Raw genomic sequence first — 20,735 nt, 5'->3', positions numbered from 1 at the left:
CACTTTGTATCTATCTTCAGTATAAACCAGCATCTGCAGTTCCTTCTGACACAAGTAGCAAGTATTGTTGGAGTTCTCCAGTAATTATATCAATCCAGAGCTGTCATGGGAAATTACCAGAGACAAGAGAAACATGGGCATGGAACATGCACACTGACCTCTGGAAATCTCTGACCACTCCAAATGGAGGAGGAGGTATTTTGGATGGCACTAGGAACCTTGAGATTTGTTATTGGAGCATTGTTGGCAGTAGGATTTAGCAGCATCACACATCTTACAACTACACTATGATTTTGAAATGTTTATTTCTCATATTTACAGCACAGCCATTGAGTGAATTTGTTTCAAAAGGATAAAAGGGAAAAATTTAACATTGTAATTTTGAAATTATTGGTGGAATTAAAAGGTTTACCCCAAACAAAAATTCCTATTATAAAAATTAGTCAAAAAATGCAACAACTTTTGATTGTTAAAAGGCACATTTAATTCAAAATCAAGAACTAGAGGGCATAGGTGAGAGGGGAAAGATTTAATAGAAACCTAAGGAGCAACTTTTTCCACAAAGGGTAGTGGATGTATGGAATCAGCTGCCGGAAGAAGTAGTTGAGGCAGGTAATATAACAACATTTAAAAGACATTTGGACAGGAACATGGATGGGATAGATTTAGAGGGATATGGGCCAAACCTGGGCACGTTTGACTAGTGTAGATGGAGCATTTTGGTCGGCATGGGCGAGTTGGGCTGAAAAGCCTGTTTCCATGCTGTGTCTGTATAACTCTAAAAAATAAATTGCCAGCATAACCTTTCTGACCTGGCTTGTTAAATATTTATAGTAATTACATTTGTGTAGGACACATTTTGCCTTGAGATTACCATTCATATTTCTCAGATTACACCTGGAGATGACACCAGGTCTCAGAGCAACCCCATTCCCTAAATTATTTCTCGGCAACCTTTCCGGTTCAAATGGCCAATTTTCCTACCCCTCCTTTTCCCGTTCTCCCACTGCCTACTTGTACTTGGGAAAATTTGCAACAATTGACCTACCAAACCAAAGGCACGGCTCGGAGAAAGTTTCCCTCGACTCTGGCAGCCCTTTGAAGCATAATCAGTCCTGTATGGTCAGCAAGCACTGCCAGAATTTTAACCATCAGCTGCATTTTAAATAAGATTAACACAAAGTGCTGGAATAATTCAGCAGGTCAGGCAGCAGATCTGGAAAATTGTTCAATGGCGCTTTATTTGCCACAGTGAAATCCTTTATGCATCTATTACACATGCTGAAAAAGGATGATTGATGTTTTGGGTCAGGACCCTTCTTCAGACTGAGAGTAGGGGATGGTGGCGAGGCGAGAAAAGACCAGGACCAATCACAAATGTCCTCAAGCAGCACCTTGCCAGGCAGTTCCAGCATTGGCTCGGGAAGGTGTGATCTGAAGAGCAACAATGTGGAGAGCTTTGGTGGCAGAAACAAGTAGGCAGATTATTATCTCAATGGAGTTAGGTTAGGTAAGGGGGAGGTGCAGCGAGACCTGGGTGTCCTTGTACACCAGTCACTGAAAGTTGGCGTGCAGGTACAGCAGGCAGTGAAGAAAGCTAATGGAATGGTGGCCTTCATAACAAGAGGATTTCAGTATAGGAGTAAAGAGGTTCTTCTGCAGTTGTATAGGGCCCTGGTAAGACCACATCTGATGTATTGTATTCAGTTTTGGTCTCCTAATTTGAGGAAGGACATCCTTGTAATTGAGGCAGTGCAGCGCAGGTTCATGAGATTGATCCCTGGGATGGCGGAACTGACATATGAGGAAAGATTGAAAAGACTAGGTTTGTATTCACTGGAGTTTAGAAGGATGAGAGGGGATCTTATAGAAACATATAAAATTATAAAATAACTGGACAAGCTAGATGCAGGAAAAATGTTCCCAATGTTGGGCGAGTCCAGAACCAGGGGCCACAGTCTGAGAATAAAGGGGAGGCCATTTAAAACTGAGGTGAAAAAACCCTTTTTCACCCAGAGAGTTGTGAATTTGTGGAATTTTCTGCCAGTGGCAAGTGGAAGCCAAATCACTGGATGGATTTAAGAGAGAGTTAGATCGAGCTCTAGGGGCTAGTGGAATCAAGGGATATGGGGAGAAGGCAGGCATGGGTTATTGATTGGGGACGATCAGCCATGATCACAATGAATGGCGGTGCTGGCTCAAAGGTCCAAATGGCCTCCTCCTACACCTATTTTCTATGTAACTGTGGAACTGGTTAAACATCTAGGGAGGAAGGAGGAAAAAGGCAAGTAGGGAGGGCTTGCATGAGATGAAATTACTTAAAATTAGAGAATTCAAAGTTTATACAGCTGGGATGTAAGATACCCAAGCAAAGTACGAGGTGCTGTTCCTCTAATTTGCGTGTGGCCTCAGGCCAGAGATAGAGGAAGTCCAGGACGTAAAGGTGAGTATGAGAATGCGAGTTGAAATGGAAATCCCATGGGCAGAGGTGGACTGATCGTAACTTTCCAGGTTAAAAGGCTTTGGGCAGAAATGTGGAATGGTGGTTACTGGATACTATTTCGTTTGCCAGCATTAGTTCTCAGAGGTTGGACAAGGGAACAAACCCAAAGGTTTTCTTGTTAGTGTGACTCATACAACATATGCGGTGCATTTGCCAACAGAATCTTTGTGGCAGAACACCAGTTCAGTTTTCAGAATATCTCCGAGTCTCTGGAAAGCAGGTACAAATCCATTTAAGCAGTACTAGAAATCCAAATGCATTGCAACTATTTTTTGGGCTGTATCTGTGTTGTTTGTACCCAATTTGCATAAGTATTGATATACTTAACTTGAGTAACATGTCCAGTAATCAGGCGAAACAGAACGCAACAACCCAGATGATGGGCAGCACAAAATTCTAAGTTGGTTATGAATACAAGATTTGAAAGCTTATTTTTAAATCTCTCGTCTCTGACGTCCTTGTGGCTTTCATTGTCACAAATAAGTCTGGCAGGTACATTTTCCAGTTATACTTAAATCTAGTGCAAGATATCAATGATTAAGGAGCTCAACCCGAAACGTCACCCATTCCTTCTCTCCTGAGATGCTGCCTGACCCGCTGAGTTACTCCAGCATTTTGTGTTTACCTTCGATTTGAACCAGCATCTGCAGTTATTTTCCTACACAATGATTTCACAAGATTGTTATTCACATCTTTGCACTGGACTTTCCAGTGAGCAACAAGATGCCTGCCTGATCTTTCCACTGGCCTTGCCAAGAACTTAACTTTGAAGTGGGTTACAATTGGAATGGGTGACAGCACAAGGGGGCACAGACCCTCAATAACGAGTGGCTGCTGACAATGGACAGGACAGAGTGAAAAAGGACAGATTCCATGCTCAAAATATGGAACATCGTAGTATAAATCTTTACCTGTTTGATCGATCCATCAACAAAGGCTCATTCCTGAAGAATCCAAAGTATTTGTGCAGCATTCAATTTTTAAAAAGTGATGTGCAACTGCAAACTATTTATTCTATTGGATTATACACTCCAACTTTTAAAACACGAAAATCTAAAAAATGCAGGTCGATATACAATACTAACTTTATTTCAAATATACATCAAAATATAAAACCAGCGACAAAAATAAAGTTTGTGCAAAGTGATTAGTTATACAATACTGAAAGGGCAGAATCATTATAGCCCTGCCACAGAACACTATTTAGTATGTTACAAATGTTTACCAAAATATTTTTCTCCTTTTCAAACGTCACAGTGGAGTCGTTGAACCAAAATGGCACCAGTGTATAAATAGCTTAAATTTACAAATTACAATATTAAAACTTACACAAAAGGTGCTTTTTCAAGTTGTTACAAGATTTCTACATTATGCTTGCGAGGTTAGTTCTGTAATCGGGTACTTCCGTTGATAAAGCAGTTCTATTTCATTCATTCTTTTGCAACAGCTTCACCAACAAGTCGAATAGGGATACTTCCACACGTGTCTGTTTGTACCACGAGCAATGCCTCGAATCTTCCCTCGGACTCTGGTTTGAACTGGACAGGCAGATTGATGTAGTGTTGAGCACTGGACAAGAGAAACAAGATGTCATATGAAAGGAACAAGCAGTAAAGTACTTTGTGCCAACTTTCAGACAAATACAATATCCCTAGATCTACTCCCAAAGAAAATAAAAAGAGAGAGAGAGAGAGAGAGAAAAGAAAGTGCTGGAGTAGGGTCATGCAGCATCTCACGAGAACATGGATGGGCAACAAAAAAGGCAGAGAGATGCGTAAAAAGAGGTAGACAGACAGGAAGAGAAAGATGGTTATCTATCTGACAGTGAAAGCAGGGGAACAGTAACATTCAGTTAATTATCACTGAAACAGATTATGTATGTCCTTACAAACATGAGAAGTCTTGGAAACCACAAGACTATTTGGTTTAGAAATACTACTGCAAGAGCTTAATTGTGTATTGTTCTGTGGTAAGAAGCCGGGGACGATGGAGAACTAAGAAACTTAGGAGGTTCATGCCCAGAAGTCTCAAGAAAAAAGAAAAATGCTGTGTTACTCTAGCACTTTGTGTCCTTTTGTGCAAATGAGCATCTGCAGTTCCTTGTTTCCACAAGGCAAAGATGGGGCTGCTTTGTTTGAAGCTAGCTTGTATCTCATGGATTGAAGGGCCTCTGATACTGTAGTAAACAGGTGAAAGGAACACTTTAGATTGTTTCTCATCACACATGCCACATGAGCAAATTAGTGATAAAATGAAATTGAACTGTCAGAGAACACTGTAGGAAGGAACTGCAGATGCTGGTCTACACCGAAGATAGACACAAAATGCTGGAGTAACTCAGTAGGACAGGCAGCATCCCTGGGGAGAAGGAATGGGCCTATCTGTCAGAGAACACTACCGCCCTATGATAGTCATCTGAAGCCAAATATATCTTGCAATTACATTCTCAATCAACTTCCAAACATGAAAGATAATAGAATAAACATTTGCTTTATACATCCGCAAAGTATTCCAAATCACTTCACAATTAAACCATTTGGAAGTGCTCAATTCCTTTACAGGTAAAAACATTTAATGGGAAAATGATAAATTCATCCGTGTTATTTAGTAACCTCAATCTGATTTGTTAATGCTTGTTACTTCAGAAATCATGTCCAAAAGAAAGGCAATAAAAATGTGTTATAGAATCAATTTCATGAAAATAATTTTGTTGATTAGTGTTTGCAGTCAAATTTGAAATATTAGACCAATTCTTTCTCTTCACTCCTTTTGGCCATTCAGTCACCTGGGTGTAGGCACAGTGAAAGTGGTGACACAGGTGGACAGTGTGGAAAAGGTGGTATTTGGCATGCTTGCCTTCATTGATAAGGGTTTGGAGAACAGGAGTTGAAATATCATGTACAAGACATTGGTAAGGCGACATATGGATATTGTGAGCACCTCTGTTCGCCTGCTATGGGAAGGATGTAATTGAACCAGAAGGATTGCAAAGAAGATTTGAGAATGCTACTGGGTCTGGAAAGTTTGAGCTACAAAGAGAGGCTGGATATCCCTGGAGCATAGGAGGCCGAGGGGGTGACCAAATAAAGGGTTATACAATTATGAGGGATGTGAATAGCCAGTCTTTTCCCGAGGGTAGGGCAGTCTAAAACCAGAGGGCAAAAGTTTAAGGTGAGAGGGGAATGATTTAAAGGGAACTTGAGGGGCAACCTTTTACACACAAATGTCGGTGCATATATGGAATAAGCTACCAAAAGAGGGAGGTACGATTACACCATTAAGGACACTTGGACAGGTATATGGATAGGAAAGATTTAGAAGGATATAGGCCAGGTGCAGGCAAATAGGATTTAGTTAGGCAACTTGCTCAGCATGGACGAGTTGGGCCACGGTGCCTGTTTCCACACAGTGCAGTTCTCTGATCTATTCAAATTTAATTTTCTCAGTCTTGAAGGCCATTTTGTCCATCGGCTTCAATCAATGGTGCATGTGAAGGAGGAATTATTATAGATGTGCATGTTCTATGTATTTGGCTCTCATGCACACTAAAAGATGCATTTGGTTCTGTAGTGGAAGTGTGAAGTTGAAAACTTAGCCTAAGCAGCAGAAACAGGAAAATAACCCAAATCTTCTGTGCAGCAGTGCAAATGGAAGGTTTGAAATTTATTTGGCTCAAGTATTTGTTTCATTATTGTATTGTGTTTTGTATCGAGTCACTCACCGCAATGAATAATTGGAATGCTTGATATAAAATGGCTCTCTGGGGTTTACAAACTTCAGCTGCAAATTAACACCAAAATCATTAACATAGCTGCAGGCAAATACCAACATGCTCATTACAAACATTCGCTTTAAAATTACTGTTTTATCTAATAATAAGCAGTCAGCAAAGGAACCAAACATTTAATCTGAAAAGCTTTTAAACACTGTTTTAGTTATTGGCATGAAACACAAATGCAAATCAGATTCACATGCATCACTGCAAATTAGCCCAGTATTTACAGTTTCTCGTCATTTATTCTTCCATTTTAGATTACTTATGTAAAGGAAAGAAAGCTCGGCTAAATTTATTTATTGATTTAATTGTAATTTTCAACCATTCTCAATGTAATGCATAATGCAAAATTCTGATAAAGATTTTTTTCAAAACAATGTTTTGATAAAAATGTTTTTTAAAACATAAGTTTATAAAATCTAACCAATCAGTAAAGACCAACACTGCAGGTCCTTGGCCTGCATTACAACTCAATGGAAGCTCTGGGCAAACATTAGGAACATATAACTCATCTTTATACCTTGTTATTTCCCTTCTTTGTCTAACACCATAATCAAATGCTAATCCTGTCAAATTCTACCCTCTTACCCCAATACTTCCACGACTCTTTCTACGTTGCTAATATAGAACATAAAAGTTCTAGTTTTAAAAAGATGTTTGATTGGAATTAATCATGTCACAGCACCAGCTGCTTCTGAGATTACCTCCAAGAAATACACTGGATTCCTTCAATAATAATTTTCTATGACAAGAAAACAGCTTGCTTGTACTTAGTTTCCAAAGTGATGTAAATACATGCAATTTTCATCAAGATTTTAAAATGTCCCAAGTTCCTATTATCTTTTGATTATGTATATTAATTTAAGTCAAGAGTGCTCTTCAAGCCGAAATGTGAACTGGTTCTTTTCATTGATGCTGCCTGACCAATATTTCCAGCACTTTGTATTTATTCTAGAATTGGGGGTTGGACATTTATTATCGACGGGAAGTTGTGTCTTTATGCAGAAAATTCTGCTTCTTTGGAATTCTCCATAGAGGGATGAAACAATTGAATAAAGTGAAGACAGTTTCAACACCCAATATAAATCTGTCAATGTTTAGAAAGAATGAGTTCTAGCAAGATCCATAAAGTTTGATAACATATAGGAGCAGAATTAGGCCATTCAGCCCATCAAGTCTACTCAACCATTCAATCATGGCTGATTGATCTGTCCCTCTCAACCCCATTCTCCGGTCTCCTCCCCGTAACCTTTGACACCCTTACTAATCAAGAATCCACCAATCTCCGCTTTAAAAATCCCAAAAGATATGTCTCCATAGCTGTCTGTGGCAATGAATTCCACAGACTCATCACCCTCTGGCTAAAGCAATTCCTCCTCATCTAGAAGGAACATCCTCCAGAAAAGACAGCCCACGTGATCATCACCTATCCATCAACCTGCACGAAAACCCTCTTCTGCACTTGAACACCATGACTGTAAGGCACACCTTCTACACCATGCACTTCAGCAACATACGTGGATATATAATCAGCAAATCATCCTAACCTCCATGACCTCGACACACAGCAAGTATTTGGGAATGTTTTGGGAATAATTTGAAGTGGGAACATATCACCATTCCTGTAACGTCTCAAGTTCAAATCTTTGATCTCATTCATCATTTGGCAGATGGCAGTAATTCAAATGGAAGGTTACCATACTGTGAGCGATCGGCTTTGTCAGTAATATCTAAATTCCAATTTTTTTTTATTTAAATGAAGTCAATTGACATCGAGCAATTCCATTTATCCACTACACTAAATGTACCTAAGCTCCACTGAGAAATTCTAAAACAGCAGATGAGTCAGTACTTGACATAATAATAATAATAATACATTTTATTTATATAGCGCTTTTCATATACTCAAAGACGCTTTACAGAGATTTGCGATGTTTTGAATGTGGTGAGTGTGGGGGGAGTCTCTAACGGTTTGGGGTAGTGAGTTCCATAGGGTGGGAGCAGCGATGGAGAAAGCCCTGTCCCCCCAGGATCTGAGTTTAGTCCGGATGTGGGGGGATAGGAGATTGGCAGCGGCAGAGCGGAGGGTGCAGGTGGGAGTGTGCCTGTGGAGGAGGTCGGTCAGGTAGGATGGGGCCAGGTTATGGAGGGCTTTGTAGGTTATGAGGAGGATTTTGTACTGGATTCTCTGGGGGATGGGGAGCCAGTGGAGTTTATAAAGGACGGGGGTGATATGGTCACGGATCGAGGTGTGTGTGAGTAGACGGGCAGCGGAGTTTTGAATGTATTGAAGTTTATTGATGATTTTTGAGGGTGCGCCATAGAGGAGGCTGTTGCAGTAGTCCAGACGGGAGGTGATGAAGGCGTGGATGAGGGTTTCTGCAGCTGTGGAGGAGAGGGATGGACGGAGACGGGCAATGTTTTTGAGGTGGAAGAAGGCTATCTTTGTGATGTGTTTGATGTGTTTGTCGAAGGAGAGGGTTTGATCAAGGACATGCCATTGTATGTTCGTTTCTTAGTACCTGAACTGATGTACAGCATTTTGGTCAACGTGGGTTGTTTTTAAATGTGCTATACAAATAAAATTGACTTGACTTGACATGACATGTGAGCTTGGTTAGCCCAGTGTGCAGGCTTAAGGATTGGATGATGCTGCAGTCCAATGATCAACATGCTCACATCATGACACTATTTTAAACCATAACTCAAGCACTATGCTGTCCACTCAGCAATGCACACAATGACAGACTGTAGCTGGCCAACACACTTCACTCTCTGCAGGAAAATGTCAACATGAGATGAGTGGGAACATCCAGTACTTTAGGGTGTCATGTAATGAATTATATTTATATACTAAAACTCTCATTTGTTTGTTTGTTTGTTCCTGAACTACAGCCAAAACGGTACACGATAGCGCGACAATTTTAGGCCCTCCTTACTCACCGTCGTCCCTTTGGTGCTAATGGAAGATGTTTCATTGAAATCGGTGTTATATTTTTTAAGTTATTCACATTTTAAAGTTTAAATCTATCTCCTAGGGAGGGAGATAAGGGGGGTTGAGGGGGATGGAGTGGGGGGGAGGGAGGAGGAGAGGGTGCTGCACTAATGCAGGAGAGGTTTGGGCCCAATGGATCCACTTGGTTAGTAGTTAAATAAAAGACAGTGCTCGAGTTACTTAGTGGGTCAGGCAGCATCTCTGGAGAATACAGATTAGGAGACGTTTTGGGTCAGGACCCTTCTCCAGACTGCAGCTCTATATTAATCTGTAAACCAGCATCTGCAGTTCCTTGTTTCTACTTATTCTTACAGTAGTTACTCAGGCGAATAAACATTGTGTTTGTCTCTGTATGTTGCACTCCTGTTTTCCAAACTTGGAAAGTATAGAGTTTTGCTTTCCAAAATCTAAATGTTTACAAGAATGAATTGTATATTCTTATTTTTGTTGAATGTTTAAACTTACAGGAGAAAACACTCACCGAATGTGCAACAGAACTATTATTGCGCAAATGAACCTTTAACGTGCTTGATTCCCGAACAGGAATTGCAGGGAATGAGTACGAATCCTCAGGAGCAAATACACCCTTGTATGGCAACTCTCGGCTGAATACAACAGAAACTAGTTAATAATTTATTACATTATTCACATAGTTAGGCTTTCAGTGACATCTTTAGCAATGCATTCATCTCAGAACATCATTTTCAGTGCAACAATAAAACAGAACTGCACAAGCAATGCATTTTCTCTCAATTAAGTGTAAATAATTACGGCATTTTGACAGAATTCAGATTCAAGCAAAGAGTAAAAAATTGTGGTAACAGTGCAGATGCAATATGAATGGACTTCCTCATAAATAGACCGTTTCCAAAACAGAAATTCAAGGAATAAAACAGCATTGGTTAAAAAAGAATTGGCTTAGATATGGAACACAGTTGTGATTAGCAAAAAAAAAATTCCAGATTGGAATGAAGTAGATAGTAGACACCAAATGTTGGAGTAACTCAGTGGGACAGGCAGCATCTCTGGAGAGAAGGAATGGGTGACTTTTCAGGTCGAGACCCTTCTTCTGACTGATGTCAGGGGAGTGGGCGGGACAGAGATAGAATGTAGTCAGAGACAGTAAGACTGGTGGGAGAACTGGGAAGGGGATGGAGAGAGAGGGAAAGCAAGGGCTTTGAAGTTAGAGAAGTCAATGTTCATACTGCTGGGGTGTAAGCTACCCAAGGGAAATATGAGGTGCTGTTCTTCCAATTTGCACTGGGCCGTATTCTGACACTAGGAGGCCCAGGACAGAAATGTCGGATTGGGAATGGGAGGGCGAGTTAAAGTGCTGAGCAACCAGGAAATCAAGTAGGTTAAGGCGAACTGAGCGGGGATGTTGCCAATGTACAGGAGTTGACACCTGGAACAGCGGATACAGTAGATGAGGTTGGAGGAGGTGCAAGTGAACCTCTGCCTCAACTGGAAAGACTGTTGGGGTCCCTGGATGGAGTCAAGGGGGGAGGTAAAGGGACAGGTGTTGCAGGGGAAAGTACCTGGGGAGGGGTGGTGGTTTGGATGGGAAAGGACAAGTTGACCAGGGAGTTGCCGAGGGAACGGTGTCTGCAGAAAGGAGTGGAGATGGGAAGATGTGGCCAGTACTGGGATCCCGTTGGAGGTGGCGAAAATGTTGGAGGATTATATGCTGTATGCGATGGCTGATGGGGTGGAAGGCGAGGACAAGGGGACTCTGTCCGTGTTACGAATGGGGGGAGGGGGAGCAAGAGCAGAGCTGCGGGATATAGAGGAGACCCTAGTGAGAGTCTCATCTATAATGGAAGAGGGGAACCCCCGTTTCCTAAAGGAGGATGATATCTCCGATGACCTGGTATGGAAAACCTCATGCTGGGCGTAGGTGCAGCGTAGACGGGTGGAATTGGGAGTAGGGGATGGAGTCTTCACAAGAAGCAGGGTTGGAAGAAGTGCCATTGAGATAGTTATGGGAGTCAGTGAGTTTGTAATAAATGTCGGTCAATAGTCTGTCTCCTGTGATGGAGATGGTGAGATCTCAAAACAGTAGGGAGATGTCAGAGATGGTCCAAGTGAATTTGAGTGCAGGATGGAAATTAGTCATGAGGTTGATGAAGTCAGTGGATTCTGCATGGGTGCAGGAGGTAGCACCGATGCAGTTGTCAATGTTGCGGAGGTAGAGTTCAGGGATAGGGCCAGTGTACGCCAGGAACAGTAATTGTTCGACATACCCTACAAAGAGGCAGGCATAACTGGGGCCCATGCGAGTGCCCATAGCTACACCTTGGATTTGGAGGGAGTGGGAGGAGTCAAAAGATAAGTTATTGAGAGTAAGGACCTGCTCTGCTAGGCAGAGGAGAGTATTAGTAGACAGTAGGCTGGTTCTGTGGTCGAGGAAGAAACGGAGGGCTTTAAGACCTTCCTGGTGGGGGATGGAGGTGTGGAGTGACTGGACATCCACAATAAAGATGAGGGAGTGGGAGCCTGGAAAACAGAAGTCATTGAAGAGATGAAGAGTGTGTGAAGTGTGTTGGGCACAGGTAGGGAGGGAAATGACCAGGGGGGGGATAGGATGGAGTTGAGGCATGTGGAAATTAATTTGGTGGGACATGAACAAGCAGATACAATGGGTCAATGGTAAGTAGACAGTAGTATTTTCTACAGCTCTGTGCTGGGGCTACTTTAAAAAAATATATATATTATTGGCTCAGACATGAGTCTACAGGGCAAGGTGAAGACAAAGGAGGAAAATCAAATTCAAAAGGCTGGTGGTCTGGGCAGATATTTGCAAACGTAAAGCAGAAAAATGCAAAATAACATTTTGATAGAAATGGAAAATTGTATGACAAATAATGCCGTTTTAAAGGGGGAACAGTTATAAATAAAGACCTGTTATGAAGGTGAGAAAAATGTTCCTGAAGTGAAGGAAAATCAGGGTTTCTTAAAAGGAAGCATTAAGTAAAGTAAGATTTAATTGAATCGTAAAACAAATGGCTTGCCCATAACTGGAGTATTCCATCCAATTTTAGTCACCACACTTTTGGAAGGATGCAAAGGCCCCTAAGAGCATAGAGCAAATATTTATTTGAAAGATTATAAGGGCAAAAAAAAAAATTTGCCCTGGGAAGGATAGATTAAACAGAAACGAAAATTCTTCCTGGATCAGATAAAAGAGATTTCATAGAAGTGCATAAAATCTTGACTTGTGTAAAAACAAAAAGACACAAAGTGCTGGAGTAATTCAGAGGGTCAGGCTGCATATCTGGAGAGCATGGATAGGTAACGTTTCAGATTAGGACTCTTCTTCAGATTGATTGTGGTGGGGTGGGAAAAAAGTTGGAAGAGTGGAGAGTAGGACAAAGCCTGGCAAGTGACAATAGTCTGAAGAAGGGTCCCAACCCAAAACATCGCCTTTCCCAGTTCTCCAGAGATGCTGCCTGACCTGCTGAGTTACTCTAGCATTTTGTGTCATTTTTTGTAAACCAGCTTCTGCAGTCCCTTGTTTATTAATTTTATCTAGACTTCTGCAGATCGGCTCAGTTAGGAGCCGTTCCCATTAATGGAAGCTTCAAGGTCCACAGACAGGATTCAAACCAGGGATAGTTTTAAGGTTGATGCAAAGAAAGCCTTTGAGCAGCATGAAGTTATGATCTAGACTGCTTGAAAGTTTGATGGATGTAATTTTAATCTTTACTTTTAAAAATAAGTTAGATATATTTAAAGTTAAAAAGATCGACGAGGTATTCGGCAGGAAAATAAGCAAAATGGATTGCTCGAAAAAAGCAGCCATAGACAACAGTGAACAACCTCCTCCTGTCCTGCAATAACACCGAGATTCTAAAAACATATAACCTATGAAATCTTTTGATTTATTTTGTCCAAATGTTACGCAATGTATATCAACAAAGCAGCAGAATCCAATAGGGCCCCAGGATTCTTCCTGCTTCACTGATATTAAAAGACTGAGTTTATTCCTCACCATAGTAGACTTCGCAGTGCCTGCTACTGTTAGTCAGGGTATGCGTGAATACCATGCAATCTTTTTAAGAGATAAATCAAAATTTGTATCTCTATACAGCTCATCATTTATCTGCCTCAGAAGCATCACTTATCAATCTCTAAGATTTCACTACTATTTAAAATATTTGTTAAATTAAAATCTAAGTGCATTTGATGATTAAGCATGTGTACCAACTAATTTTCAATTCTCAAATCCTTACTTTCAAAATGGCATTTAATAAGTTTGTTATGAAGATGGAAGTTGAGGAATAAAGAGCATGGATAGAAAACTGGCTGCATGTAAAGAAACAGCAGAAGGGAATGGTTGATCATCATGTTGGAGCAAAGTGTAGTGGCAGTACTGGGACCATTGCTGTTCCTATTATCTAGTAAATGCTTGGATATGGGTGGTTCAGTGGGAGAAATGGGTATGCACAGGGATGGGGTACAAAGGAAAGGGAGGAGGGCAAAAATGGATAGGGGGGGACTTATCTAAAGTTGGAGAATTCAATGTTCATACCATTGGGTAAAAGCCACCAAAAGGAATACGTGCTGTTGCTCTAGTTTGAGTGTGGCATCACTTGGGCAATGGAGGAGGCCCATGATTGTAGATAGTAGTGTTCACAATAAACAAGTATTTCACATTGAGTCAACTTCACTTGGTGTATCTGGCATGAAGAAACAAACCTGAATATTGCAGTCGAGAATACCATGCTTGTAATACTACACATAACTTGAATGAGACCGAAGTCCGACCCCAAGTTAATAACTTACAACAAACATTTTCGTACTGACCCAGTTTTGGTTATTCTTTCTGACAAAGACTTCCTTGGTTTCACTGCTACTTCAGTTTTTACCAGTTCCGTGGCTGAATCAGTTTCCTTGGAGCTCACTTTGGCTTTTGTTCCCTTAAAAAGAAGCATTTATTACTCGATTATTCGCAATTAACCAGGAAAATGTGCCCACAATCGTATCGATATATTACCTTAAATAAATAAAAATTACTGCATCCACACAGCTTTTCCATTCCCCTTCATCCAACTTTAATCACGCTCAATGGCTGATGGAATTTAATTGAAACAGGTACTAATAAATGCATGGTGGGTTGTTAAACAAACGCAGCACTTAACAAGGTCGGGGTGTATGGAAGGAGCTGCCAGAGGATGGTAGTAGCGGGTCCAATTCCACTGCTTTAAACACATTTGGACAGGCTCGTGCACAGGAAATGTTTAGAGGGATATAATAATAATAATAATAATATATTTATTTTATATAGCGCCTTAACACATGCACAAAGCGCTTTACAAATACAATTAACATAGAAACAAACAGACAAACAGACAAACTATCCTGACGGAAAAGCGGCGAATAATCAACGCCAGCGTCCTCTCACGTCAGGGTCCAGCAGTAGACATTAAAGAACACAAGACACACAGATACAATTTTTTACACAAAACAGCCATCACAGTGATTGCTCTAGGCATACCCTCACTGTGATGGAAGGCAAAGTCTTATCTCCTCCTCGTTCTTCTCCCGTGGCGCCACGAGGCGATCGAGGCTCCCAACCCCTTGAAGCCCCCACCGGGCGATGGAAAGTCCCAGGGTCGAGCCGAGCAGGCCGAAGAAAGTCCTGAGCCCCCACCGGGCGATGGAAAATGCCGCGGCCGAGCCACGCAGGGCGATGAGAGTCCTGAGCCCCCACCGGGCGATGTAAAGTGCCGCGGCCAGGCCACGCAGGGTGATGAAGGGCCTGCGGGCGGGTTGATCGTGCCTCGTGCTTCGGGGCGGTCGAAGCTGCTACGGCTGGAGCTCCCAAAAGCCGGTCGCCAGCCAGGGACCTGCGAACTCCCGATGTTGCGGTCTGCAGGGCCCACGGCCGAAGCCTCCGAGATGGTAAGTCCAGGCCCTGCGACCGGAGTCTTCAAGGTCGATCCCAGCTGGAGGCCGCCGACTCCACGATGTTAGGCCGTTGCGCGAACGGAGATACGACACGGTAAAGGTCGCATCTCCGTTGAGGAGGAGATTTAAAAAAAGGTTTCCCCCAACCCCCCCACCACCCCCCTACATACACAGAATTAAAAATAAAACAAAACGTACATTTAACATCAACAATGACAAAAAACACACAAAAAAAACGGAGAGACTGCCGGTGAGCCGCAGCTGCAGAACACAGCCACGCCCCTATGAGCCTATTCCAGGCAAGTGGAACTAGCTCAGAAAGACATCTTGGCCAGCGTGGACAAGTTAGGCCAAAGAGCCCGATTCCATGCTGTACGACTATATACTACCAGCATTTCACTTCGCAGATGCATGATCTCACACTTGTCCGAATTAAATTACCCTCGTGTCCCAGCCTATTCATCCCAGTGGACTCGACAGTTCTACGTTCTAAATTAGTTAGCGCAACAGGTGGAGAGGCTATCACTTTGGGTTCCACCCCTATGCCTCACTAGTTTAAACCCTCCCCAATAGCAGTAGCAAATCTCCCTGCAAGGAGAATGTTCTCCCTCCATTTTAGGTGCAACAGATCTTTCTTGTATACCTCACCCTTCCCTTCTATTTCTGTACTTACTATATATAGTGTTACAAAGAGCAATCTGAGATTACAATCCTAGAGGTCCTGCTTTACAACTTCCTACCCAAAGCCCCATATTCCCTTTGGAGTATCATATTCATAGTCTTGCAGTGTGGAAACAGGCCCATCAGCCCAAATTGCCCACACTGGCCAACATATCCCATCTACACTAGTCCCACCTGCCTGAATTGGGCCCATATCCTTCTAAACACGTACTATCCATGTACCTGTCCAAATGTTTCTTAAACATTGCAATAGCACCTGCCTCAATCTCTCTGTCACATCTCTCTCATTATCTATGTTAAAGTCGACATTGCAAAATTACCCTCACCTACCCAACGGATTTGTTGCTCAGTCAAAGCACTCACTGATTGTACAACATATTTAAGTTTTAAAGTTAAACAAGATTAAGTAGAGGCTATGATTTTCACTTACCACTCCGTGAAGTTGAAACTGAACCTTGTTCTTTATATGTGGGTCTGCAACCAGGCGATATTCCAGATCCCAAAACTGAGCATAGTCCCCCTTATCTCGAGGCATAAAAGAGATAGGCAACTAGAAGAGATGATATAAAATAATTTTATTAAGCACAGTAGCTAATAATGAATAATTCTGCTCGTTTGAGTTTTAGCCATTCAGAAATGTTATGAAAAGGAATGGAATTCGATTGCAAACCTTTTCTGAATGGCATTGAGGATCTGAAGCCGTTTCTTGCAGAGGATTTTGGCAGACGCCTTCTTGAAATTCACAGACCCATCAACTGCACTGTCCTATATTGAGGAAGGCAGTGCAGTTGCAATCTATGTGGACTTCAGCAAGGCATTTGACAAGATCCCACCTGGAAAATTGGTCCTGGAGGGCAGGTTGGCAAATTGGGTCAGAAATTGCATTTATAAAATGGTGACATGGTAACAATGAGTGATAAAGGGTTGATTTTGTGATTGGTTTAGTTTAGTTTATTGTTATGTGTATTGAGGTACAAAAAAAAGCTTTTGTTGCTTGCTATCCAGTCAGCAGAAAGACAAAAAGACAATACATGATTGGAAGCCTGTAACCCTAGTGTACTTTGGCAGTTTAAGTATATTTTTTGATTTGGTGATGAGTGAAGGACAAATGACTTGTAAGCCAACAGATGGCGATAAAATTAGTGGTGCTGTTGATGGGGAGTTAAGTAATTAGGCTTCAGGGTGATAGTGCTGAATCAGTGCAGTGGGCAGTTATGGTGGAAGGAATTTACTCCAAAAGGCATGAGATGAAACACTTTGAAAGAATTAATAAGGCTTATGTGTACGTCCCGGAATCACTAGAGGTAGCAGTAGAGGTAGATAAGGTGGTATGAAGACTTGACGGTTACTTGCCTGTATTAGGCAGGACATAGATACAGGAAAGGACACAAAGTGCTAGAGTAGCTCAAGGGATCAGGCAGTACCTCTGGAGAAAATGGATAGACAACGTTTTGGGTTGGGACACTTCTTCAGATTGGTTTGGAGAGGGACGGGGATAGCAAGCTGGAAGAGAAGACAAAACATGGTAGGTAATAAGTGGACACAACCAAGGGGGTTTTGATGTGCAGATGGTTGTGAAAAAGGCCAGACAAAAGCAGGTGTGAAACAGGATTGAAGAGATGAGAATTGTGAAGCCATAGGAAGGAATATTGGAGGTGGAGGGACAAAAGTGAGCGTGGAGGACAGAGGGGAACGTACAAACTCCACACAGACAGCACATGTTGTCAGGATTGAACCCAGGTCTCTGGCACTTTCAGACTGCAGCTCTACCAATGTGCCACTGTGCCGTCCAATGTTCAGAGAAATCCATTAGTCTGAAAATAGGTTCTTACCTCTTCTTTGCTGTGCCCCTGCAGTGTACCAGACACTCTAGAGCATCGGAAAGCTGTGTAGGTTGCTCTGTATATGTCTCCACTATCATCTACCCACTGTTGGATAGAACAAAGTCTTAGAGAGATATTTGCCAGGATCAATAGAATAATAAAAATAACTACAGACATCTGTGCAGCTCACCGACACAGAATTACAGAAAGCAGCCGCTGTACACAAAGTAATTCATGATAAAATAAAAAATGCTGGAAGTGCTCAGATCAGGAAAGAAACTAATGTAACATCACAGAGCTGAAACATTAAGGTCAATTCTCTTCACGGATGCTACCTGATTCACTAAAGGTTTAGAGCAATTTAGAATTGGATGGAGGGCAGAACGGATTATTAAAAAACAAGTCAAGATGTTTTTCTCTAAAAGAATACGGACCAAAAATTCCACAATACAGATGAAGGTCACTACCAAGGAAGGAGAGATAGGAATGAAGAAAATCCAGGACAACAATGAAGGATGTAACATGGATTTGTAATAGGCTGGCGAGTCAGTGCAGATTAAAGCCACAAAGGAAAAAGATAAAGGCAAGGAGTTTAAATCCATTTCAGATGGAAATAAAAGATGCCTCAACACTATTTGGAATTTAAGCACAGGAATTTACTCCTTAGCCACTATCATATTGTTTTCCTATAAATCTGCTTACAATAACCTACAGGGGTAAAGACTTGGAAGAGAAGTCAATTTAGTTTAGTTTAGAGATACAGTGCAGAATCAGGCCCTTCGGCCCACCGATCCCCGCACACTAACACCGTCCTACACATACTAGGCACAATTTACAATTATACCAAGTCAATTAATCCTGAAATCTGTTCCTCTTTGGATCGTGGGAGGAAACCGAAGATCCTAAAGAAAATCCATGCAGGTCACGGGAGAAGGTACAAACTCCATACAGAGAAGGGCCTGTAGTCAAGATTGAACCTGGGTCCCTGGCATTGTAATGCAGTAACTCTGCTGCTGCACCACTGTGCCACCCATAGCTGCTTTCCACCGGGCATTTGCATGTTGGAGTAAAAGTCTCTTTCTGTGCCATAAACTTGATAAGACACAAAATGCTGGAGCAACTCAATGGGTCACACAGCATCTCTGGAGAAAAATAGGTGACATTTCCAGTTGGTACCATTCTTCAGATTGCTAATTAGCAGTATTAGATTACTTATTAGCAGTATTATAGACTACTTACATTGGCAGTCTGAAGAAGTGTTTTGACCCAAAATGTCACTTATTCTTTTTTTCCAGAGATGCTGCCCGACCTGCTAAGTTATTCCTGCATTTTGCGTCTATCTTTGGTATAAACCAGTACCTGCAGTTCCTTCCTACCCATAAACGCAAGTCTCTTACGGGATTCATTGTCTTCCTAACCATCATTATTGATGTAGTGTCCAATTTTGTAAAAGAAAAATTAAGTTATTTGTAACTGTCAGTGAATTAGGTAGCAACTGTCCTTTAAATCATAATAGCTGCAGGAATCTTGGTGAAAACAAAGCTAACTTACAAGGTTTAATAAAATTGTTTTGCAAACAGATACAAATTTTAATATGCAGAAAATCACTAATATCCACAATCATGAATTATTTTGGGTCAACTTACCTTTACATAGGGAGGTGCAAATGATGATAGAAACCATTGCACAGTTTCTTCTCCATCATTTTCAATTTCCAATAATGATTCTGTGTTAAAATTAAAATTTGTGTAAATCTTTTTAACTTACAAGGCCAAAGGATTTGCACCATGAAAGTACCAAAACAGATAGGCAGGGTGATGAAAGCAACATTTGGCACACTTTCTTAATCAGTCAGGTAATTGAGACATCAAGTTGTAGCAGTGCATGGTATTGATGAGGCCAGGTTTGGAGTACTGTGGACTGTTCTAGTCTCCCTGCTGTAGGAAGGATGTCATGTCAAAAAAGATGTGTGAAGATGTTACCAGATCTGGAAGGATTGAGATTATAAGGAGATGCTGGATAGGCTACGTTTTTTCTTTCTCCTGGAGCATAGGAGGGTGAGGGGTGACCTTATCGAGACTTGTAAAATCATGTGGGGGCATAGATATGATGACTAGCTAGAGCCTTTTCACCAGAGTAGGGGAATCAAAAACTCCCGGGCACAGCTTTAAGATGAGAGAAGAAAGATTTAAAAGGGGCAAATTTTCCACACAGTGTGGTGGGTATATGTAACAAGCTGGCAAAGAGGTAGCTGTAGGTACAACATTTTAAATATATTTGGACAGTTGGGAAAGGCTGAGAGGGATTGGGGCCGGGCGCAGGTCAACTCGAATTAAGTCAGTTCAACAACTTGGTGGACATGGGCAAGTTGTACAGAATGGCATAAATCATATTTTCATATTTTTCATACTTCAGATACAGCGCGGAAACAGGCCTTTTCGGCCCACCAAGTCCGCACCGCCTAGTGATCCCCGCACACTAACACTATCCTACACACACTAGGGACAATTTTTACATTTACCCAGTCAATTAACCTACATACCTGTACGTCTTTGGAGTGTGGGAGGAAACCAAAGATCTCGGAGAAAACCCACGCAGGTCACGGGGAGAACGTACAAACTCCTTACAGACGGCGCCCGTAGTCAGGATCGAACCTGAGTCTCCGGCGCTGCATTCGCTGTAAAGCAGCAACTCTACCGCTGCGCTACCGTGTATGCTGTGCTACCGTGTATACAATGCTGTATATCCCGATGACTAAAGTCACAGAGAAGCAAACAAAATGAGTTTATCTACCTCTGCATGGTCTCTTCTAATCAGGTGAACCTGGTTATGTATCAAAATTAATGCTGGAAGATCAGGTGATAGAACGCATGCATTCAGATTTTAGGCTACAGTTGTCCAATTATCGATAAATAATATATTGATCAGGCAACTACATACATTTAGTTTAATTTAGATACAATGTGGAAACAGGCCCTTTGGTTCACCGAGTCTGTGCCGATAAGGAATTCCCATACGCTGGGACTATCCTACACACTTGGGACAATT

General features: G+C 41.7%; 1 protein-coding gene across 4 annotated transcripts in view; it reads right to left on the bottom strand.

Moving 5' to 3' along the window:
- Positions 1 to 3,570: 3,570 nt before the first annotated feature.
- Positions 3,571 to 20,735, bottom strand: part of cep192 (centrosomal protein 192) — an 84,591-nt gene continuing 67,426 nt past the window's right edge. For all 4 annotated transcript variants that reach the window (XM_078398068.1, XM_078398071.1, XM_078398069.1 and 1 more), the window contains exons 41-47: positions 19,334 to 19,413; positions 17,697 to 17,792; positions 16,295 to 16,414; positions 14,080 to 14,192; positions 9,755 to 9,878; positions 6,225 to 6,283; positions 3,571 to 4,072 (exon numbers count right to left, since the gene is read on the bottom strand). In XM_078398068.1, coding sequence (XP_078254194.1) covers positions 3,934 to 4,072; positions 6,225 to 6,283; positions 9,755 to 9,878; positions 14,080 to 14,192; positions 16,295 to 16,414; positions 17,697 to 17,792; positions 19,334 to 19,413 — 731 coding nt within the window. In that variant the 3' untranslated portion in view covers positions 3,571 to 3,933. The remainder of the gene's footprint in view (positions 4,073 to 6,224; positions 6,284 to 9,754; positions 9,879 to 14,079; positions 14,193 to 16,294; positions 16,415 to 17,696; positions 17,793 to 19,333; positions 19,414 to 20,735) is intronic.

Source organism: Rhinoraja longicauda, chromosome 4 (genome assembly GCF_053455715.1).
Source record: "Rhinoraja longicauda isolate Sanriku21f chromosome 4, sRhiLon1.1, whole genome shotgun sequence".
Lineage (NCBI taxonomy): Eukaryota > Metazoa > Chordata > Chondrichthyes > Rajiformes > Arhynchobatidae > Rhinoraja > Rhinoraja longicauda.
Note: the sequence above shows the minus strand (reverse complement) of the source record. Positions and strands in the feature narration are given on the sequence as shown.